At 57.8% G+C, this 7,402-nt stretch overlaps 1 protein-coding gene across 1 annotated transcript; it reads left to right on the top strand.

Moving 5' to 3' along the window:
* The first annotated feature begins 1,096 nt into the window (after nt 1–1,096).
* LOC119113079 (uncharacterized) lies at nt 1,097–6,885 on the top strand. The gene is made up of 6 exons (XM_037237403.1): nt 1,097–1,687; nt 4,017–4,199; nt 4,883–5,044; nt 5,458–5,610; nt 6,722–6,742; nt 6,879–6,885. Exons 1-6 carry the CDS (start codon nt 1,350–1,352, stop codon nt 6,883–6,885), a joined length of 864 nt encoding a protein of 287 aa, XP_037093298.1. The 5' UTR covers nt 1,097–1,349.
* Nucleotides 6,886–7,402: the final 517 nt, after the last annotated feature.

Genomic DNA, 7,402 nt, shown 5'->3' with positions numbered 1-7,402 from the left:
GAAACTACTTGCGAATGATTCAGTTCACCGATAAAACGTGCAGTCTGCGGGAGGCTAGCGTTTCTGCACCGACACCAATGACAGCCATTACTGAAAGACCGCCAGCGAACCTGCGCCCTGTTTGCATTGGATCGGGGACATCAGGGGCGAGGCAATGCCGCGCGGCCGCTGACCTGGAACTCTCGAGCTGGCCGCCAGCCGAGCGGTCGTGCCCGCCCCTGCATGACTGGTGACGCCGATGTTTCCTCCCTCGCCGGGCCCCTGCCCAAATTCGGGACAGCCCACGTCACGGCGCGGCCACCGGTGACCGGTTTCAGCCGCGTCCTCGCCCACCGGCTGCAGCCGGAGACGTGACGTCTGCAGCAGCGCGGTCAACAGAGGCGACTGCCTGGCAGAGGTGCCGGCAGTCGCCTGCGCTGCTCAGCGCCCGGCCGGACATACGGCACCGAACCGGCCGGCGTGGGAGTCTGACCCGGACGGCCGGCCGCCGCCGCGCCTGTCCCGTCCACATTCCACGGGCCGCGCGCGGCGCCAGCGGCCGGAAGCTGGCGGGTCGGGCGGCGTTCTTTCTCCCGTCTGACCCCGGAGGATTAGCCGGCCAATCAGTGATCGTGTCCGCGCGCCGGCGCACGCCACCGCCGCTCTCAGGCAGGCCGGCTAATGAGGGTGGGGCGGGCTGGTCGGCAACCGGCGGCCTCCGCTGGGCCGCCTGGAACCGTCCGACGAGCCCCGGCACCGGGTCCGGGCGAGCGGCCGCCCTAACGATATCGGCCGGCCGATCGCGCCGCCACCCGTGGCTGGGCGGGCACGGCTCGCTCTGCCTTCAGTATCTGGTAAAATAAAGCTAGTAAGGACTGGAGCAGCGTGCTGCCAGAACGCAGAGCGCTGCCAGATCCGAGCGGCTCGGATTTGAGCGCTCGCGCGATCTCGCGTAATTTGAACGCTCGCGTACTCCCTCGTGTCTCAAACAGCAATCGCTCCACTATCGTGCCACAACGCGCATATAACTCAAATAGGTTGCATTTACAGAGCAAAGTGTGTATAGCCACCAGGGACGAAGCAAGCGGAGAGGACGACAGAGGGAGTGACAGACTCGCCCGCCTCCAGTAAAGATGTGCATTCGCTTCATTGTGTCGTCTTTGCGCGGAAAGGAGCAGAGCAAAATTGTGTGTCCTTTCTTATCTCCTCACAGGATTTACCAACATTGATCCCCATGGATCTCACCGACACTGATGATGACTCACGTTGTGACAGATATTTTTCCAAACTCCGTTTTCAGTTCCAGTTAATACCCATTGGTATGCTGCTCATGTGTATTTCAAACACTTCTTAATTTGTATCCCTTTCAGATGGCAGCCGTAGGAAAACTGAAGGTAACGGAAAGCCACCACATGAAAGCAACGAACGTTTTGGATCTCATCATGGATACAAACAGCGCCGCGAAGGAGAACTGTGGCCTAGTTCCGGAAAAGGCCAACTTTAGAAAAGCCACCTCCGACCCGCGCCCGAGCGCGAACAATCCAAACCGGGACGCCTGTGATCTCGTTAGAGAGACAGGTGGTCTCGCAACCATCTCCTGCGATCTCGCTCCGGAGACAAAGAACTGTGCGACGGCCTCTTCCCATCTCGCCATCGAGATGGAGGCTCTCCAGGCCGCGCTGAAGCAGAAGGATCTGCTCATATCCAGGTGGGACAATCGCGTCGTGCATCAGTGACCGTACGGTATTCGGCGCTCGTTCGGCGCTGTTGACCGTTGGGCCGGCCCGGCCAGCGCCTGCTGACCCGCTGAACTGGAGAGGCGCGGCCCCGCCGGCTGGTTTGACGGCGCCCGGCGGCGGCGCGGCGAGCTCGGCCCGACGGCTGCCGCTGAGAGGCGGCGGACTGGCGCCGATCGGTGACAGCTGGCCGTCTGTCGAGACGGAACAGCCGGCTGGCCGGTAGCACTCGGTCGATCAGCGACAGTCTACCGTTAGCTAACAGTCGTCACTATCAGTAGCAGCGCCCGTAGCTCGGTGCACGACAAAACAAGGCAAGGGTAATCCAAAATGTATTAATGGTCACTACGACGGTGTTATTGTTCGGGTTTTGTGGGGCGATGTGTCAATGGGCAGCGAACGAGAGCACACACATGTCCCAGGTAACTGATAAACTAGTAAGCTTGTTATCGAGGCATCACATAACCTGAGTAAAACAGCATGCCATCAATACGAATGGCATTCACCGATAGTAAAGAATGGCGATGGTGTTACATATCATCCAATCTTCCGTGGCCTTAGCCTTACGCTCAAGGCCCGGTGACAGGCTTGACATTAGGCCGCCACGTTATGGCCCATTGTGGCGGCGGCGGCGGCAGGTGCGGCGGGTGCCCCGCGCCCTATCAGGCCGCGTAATGACCGCGATAACTGCCCGCGCTGCAGACGAGCGTCGCACAGCGGCCGCAGCGGCAGCCGTCGCCCCGCTCCCAGGGACGGGTCACCGGCCCGCCGACCCCGCGCGTCACGACGTCACGTGATCACGGTCCCGTCACGAGCACGGCCGGCGGGGTCACATGGCCAGGCCTGAAACTTCCGGGACGAGGAGCGCACGCCGGAATCGTCGTGGAGAGAAAGCGCCGCTTTCCGGACTTGGGTTTGCATTGACCTGTGGAATTGGCGGGGGTCATGCAATGCTCGCGCCGCGCTTGGATGGTCTTGGTGAAGTCAACTACCAAGCTGGTAGTTGGCGGCGAGCCGACGAACGGCTGTCGGCCTGGCGCCCTCTCCCGTCACAGCCGAATACCCAGCATACTTCCTGCCTCCGATAACTGGCACGGCTCTGTACTGTTCCTTTAACTAAGTGCATGTAAAAGTTGGGTTGCTCAGTCGCACCATGATTTTCACTGACCAAGCGAAACGCTTCCGATGGACCGTTAAAACGTGACACAGTTATACGTACTTTACTTCCTTGGTTTGCATGAATCATGCATCAAATATGGAAGTAGAACGGCTTATAAGGCAATATAAAACAAACGCGATTAAGTTTTTGTCGCACGACAGGAGTTAGCCTTCAATCGATGTCGTCAAGACGGCATGCATGATCAACGCACTGACAGCCTGCAGTAGCGGGATGGGAGAGGAAAACAGGACATATAACGAAGGCGCTATCGCCGCGACATTGTGCGTTCCAGTGTTACATGTTTCGGTGCTTTCGGATTACACCTGGCCTTTACGATGCCAGTGTTTCGAGAGGTGCTTTGGGCATCACCCAAACGTCCGTCGCCGCACATGGTAAACGACCCATCCGTGTGGTGCTGCCAACATGGAAAGAAAGCGGAGAAGCTTTCACGAGGATTTATGGTCCAGTTCCGCCCTTAGAGTCCGGGAAACCCTTTTCCTGGCCCAGTGGTCCTAATACGACTGATACGACTGACGATTTGCAATGCAACAGGTCACGAACAGAGAGCCAGCTGGGGGTCAGCGTCATTTTGGTGAGCAGTACCGGTGCTCTTGTCATAGGCTACGTCATCAGCACACATCAATCTTGTCGACACCTTTGTCAATTGGAATGTACAACACACACAGCGACGAATTAAGAAGCTGTCGAAGTAACGGGGAAAAATGTAGGCCATGTCATTTGGTCAGCACCAGGGCGAGTGGACAGGTTCGAACAGAATGAGGACTGCCTAGGCGAGCTAACACAGTGGGCCCGGCTGGGAGCCACATGATTCATGATGAGGCCCCCAATCATCATCTCGTGCTCTATCGGAGTTTGGCAATATGTAACCTGGTGCCTGCCGCTTGCAGAGTCAATTGTCAGCATCCAGGGATTATAGTCAGTGGTTGGTGTGACTCGTTGCCTGCAGATCACAGAGTCAACTCAGAGTCAACAGCTCACAGTGGTTCACAGAGTCAGTTGTTGGTATGCTCCGGTGTGTGTGTGGGGGGGGGGGGGGGGGGCTTACACAGCCAGCTGTTGGGCTCGCCCGGTGCTTCCAGTCCATCTGGCCGACCGTTGTGGACCTGACCCGGTGTTGGCAGCTTGCAGAGCCAGCTGCTGGCGGTGTGCCAGTCTCGCTCCAGCCGGGAGGCGGAGCGCGCGGCTAGAGAGCGAGAGCGCGCTCTGCTGCTGGAGCGATCGGTGCACCTGCAGCAGCAGATCGACAGGAGGCGGGCCCACGTCAAGAACGCCCGCATCACGCTGGAGCAGATCGACACGACCGAGTGAGTGGCCGCGGAGGTCCAGCAGCAGTCCAGCAGCGCTGTCCCACGCTTAAAACGGGATACATGACATCACGAGCACTTACAGCACGCGCCTCGTGCCAACTCGCCGACACTTTACGTGATATCTGGCTGAGTATTTGTTACTCCGTTACACCGCAGAAAAGGAACGCATGAATCACCAGTGTATTACGACGATTCGCGAAGCACAAAAAGCTTAGCTGATTTCGTTATAGATCCCATTACCACGGCCATTCGAGTCGCCTTGTTCCACCCCGGTTGCAGTGAGGGAAACCACAGCGCAGCTGGCAGCAAGTATCGAACCGTCACTATCGGAGCTCAGTGGGCTACCACTCGGACACGTCACCCACGCGGCGTTCAAATTAACTCGCGTCAGGCAAGCTTTCGGAATACGATTCATAATTGATGACGTCACCGGTCGTCGTGCACGCCAAGTTTGGTTAAGCATGATAAAACAAACCACCAAATATGCCAAATACTGTCTTTGGCAACCAAACGTGCGTCGGACGCTCATAAACTACTACATGACACTGCGTCAACGGGCAAAAACACCGGCTGCGGCTGCCTTTCACTGCGCCCATTGCAGTTCTGCACCAGCATTTACTGCAACCGACGAACTACTGTTCAGTTTTTCTTGCAATTCCCAAGGCTCCTGCAACTTTCAGACGGAACATTGACGACTGTATCCGCCGGGCGGAGCTGGAGTACCACCTGGAGACCGAGGAGCTCAACATTCTGAACCTGCAGGGGGAGCACATGCGGCTCAAGTCGCGACTGGAGGGGGCCGAAGACAGCGCCGCTTCAGCGCGCCCCATTTCGCTCTCCAGGTGTGTCGTCAGCCCGGTTACGCAGCGGCGCCCCGCAGTGCGCCTTTCTCTCCAATATAAGCGCCGCTTTATTCTGAGGATGGATGAACTCTATCCATTTCTTTAGACGTCGCACGGTTGTTTGATTTGAGTGAGGAATATGATTGTCCTGGCACCAGCACTAACACGTAACTTCGCGTGCTTGTACCATACCGAGCTTGACGGCCGAATGGTATCGTTTCTTCATAGCGCACTCGTTCAGTAACACAAGCCGACTGCTCGGGCTTTCTAGAATCGTTCCGGTGTATTTTATTTTGCTTGACAGTATAGCGAGGTCATCGGCGATCTCCGAATCGCACTCGCACGAGCGGAACACACAACAGAGTCCGTGGGCGCGGCTGTCGCACTCATGACGCCGCTGCGCTGTCCGCCAGCTGCCTGCCGAGCCACGGCGAGGTGTCGCTGCACCCGCTGGCGGTGCCGTACGACCCCGGCGCGCCCTGCTTCACGCTGACCCAGCTCGGGCCGGAGACGGGCGTGCAGGTGGAGTGGGCACACGACCACTGCGGCCTGAGGAGCGGCGACAGGTGGGTCAGCTCAAACTGACGGGCGCGCACCGGCGGGCCGCGAGCGGACAGGGATGTGGGCGGATCGTGTTTAACGCAGGCCGGGGTCGAATAGTGCGAACCGGTGGGACATGAGCGGGCGAGGTCCGGCTGCAGGGCTGACTAAGAAGTGGCATCGAGTGTTTTATGAGTCGGCACAGTCTTACACACCGCATACCATGAATGAGCAGGGACTGGGGGAAGCACGAGCAGACGTCTGTTACAATGTAACCCGTTCGGGGGCATGACCGCTGTTGCTGCCGGACGGCATCTACTGGCCATGTATACCGCCTTGGAATGAATACATCAGGCACCGCATCGAATCGTAGCAAGTGGAGCGTACCAACCATGCCGTGTTGATGCAAAGTGAATGCATGTTACACACTGGTGTTGCTATCGAATCGGCGTCGTGGTGTACGACACCTCCAGAACGTGACTGCCATGGCGTGACCACATATTTTCAATGGGATATCGGAATTGAATGACGCTGGCCCGAGATAACCCTAGCGTTATCTGCCCTTATTTATTCGCACGCCCTTTCTCTCACTCTCTCTCCCTCCCTCTCTCTCTCTACCTCTCTCGATCTTCCCTCTTTCTCTCTCACCGTCCTTTTGTCTGTCTTGCCCTCTCCTCTCTCATGTTTCATTTTTCTTTCTCTGCCTTTCTGACGCACACACTCTCTCTCTCCCTCTCTCTCTCTTCCCTCTTTCTTTTCTCCTCTGCCGCCGTACTGTGTGCCCAGTGTTTACCCTGTCTACACAGACCACTGCAGGTCAACCGGAACGTCCGTTAACCAACACCGGACTGTCGCACGTCACAAGCTGACGGCATTGTGAGCCGCTCAACAGTCAACAACCCCATCCCACCTCCCCATCCGGCACCATCGTTCTTTCGGGAGATACACAGGCAACGGGCACTAGACAACAGTCAGTCGTCGTTTCCGGCCCTTACTCACTCCGTGTCCAATCACTGAGGCTTTTTATCGGATGCCCCATAAACACCGCCCTGCCCAGCTCCGGAGGGCCGACGCCTGGCGCTGTGCCGCGTGATGCCCGCCTTCCGTGACGAGCCCCCCCCCCATTCCCCGTCGCAGGCTGCTGGAGGTGAACGGTCAGCAAGTGCTGGGCGGCAGCCGGCCGGCATTGTTGCAGCTGCTGGCCGAGGCCGGCAGCCCAGTGCAGCTGCTGGCCGTGCGCTGCCGGCCGCCCAGCCTGGCTGGCCGGCGCGGCGCCGCCGCCGCCTTGCGACAGGAGCTAGCGCTGCTGGCTGGCCGGCTCGAGCAGAAGACGCGGGAGAACAAGACGCTGCACAGCCAACAAGAGCGCGACCGGCGCCAGGCCGAGGCGTACGCGCGCGAGAACGAGCAGCAGGCGCGCCGCGTTCAGCAGCTGGAGCAGCGAGTGAGGGCGGACAGCGCTATATGTGAAACTTGCAGCGGTGCACACAAAAAAAACTCTGCGTTAGAAATCGGTGCTGACGCCCGGTATTTCTGGCCTGATAAACAGAGCGACACCTGATGTGCAGAAAGCTTAATGATATAAAAGCCAGCACTCAAGTCATAAAGGCAAAAAGGCCTCAGTGCTATGTTATATAATGACTTTCGCCTTTGGACGTCAGAGCATGATGTGTAGGCTAGGCAAACTATGTCATAAGTAACTCATGTAAAGATACGGGAGGCTATCGAGTAATGTCTATCCCATTGGTATGTGAGCTCTGGTTTGTTATCTGTAATTGACTGATGATATTTTTTGGAACGAGTTAAGCCTGTCAAGTG

The sequence above is a fragment of the Pollicipes pollicipes genome, unplaced genomic scaffold, assembly GCF_011947565.3.
Source record: "Pollicipes pollicipes isolate AB1234 unplaced genomic scaffold, Ppol_2.1 Scaffold_7261;HRSCAF=8764_pilon_pilon_pilon, whole genome shotgun sequence".
Classification (NCBI taxonomy): Eukaryota; Metazoa; Arthropoda; class Thecostraca; order Pollicipedomorpha; family Pollicipedidae; genus Pollicipes; species Pollicipes pollicipes.
Note: the sequence above shows the minus strand (reverse complement) of the source record. Positions and strands in the feature narration are given on the sequence as shown.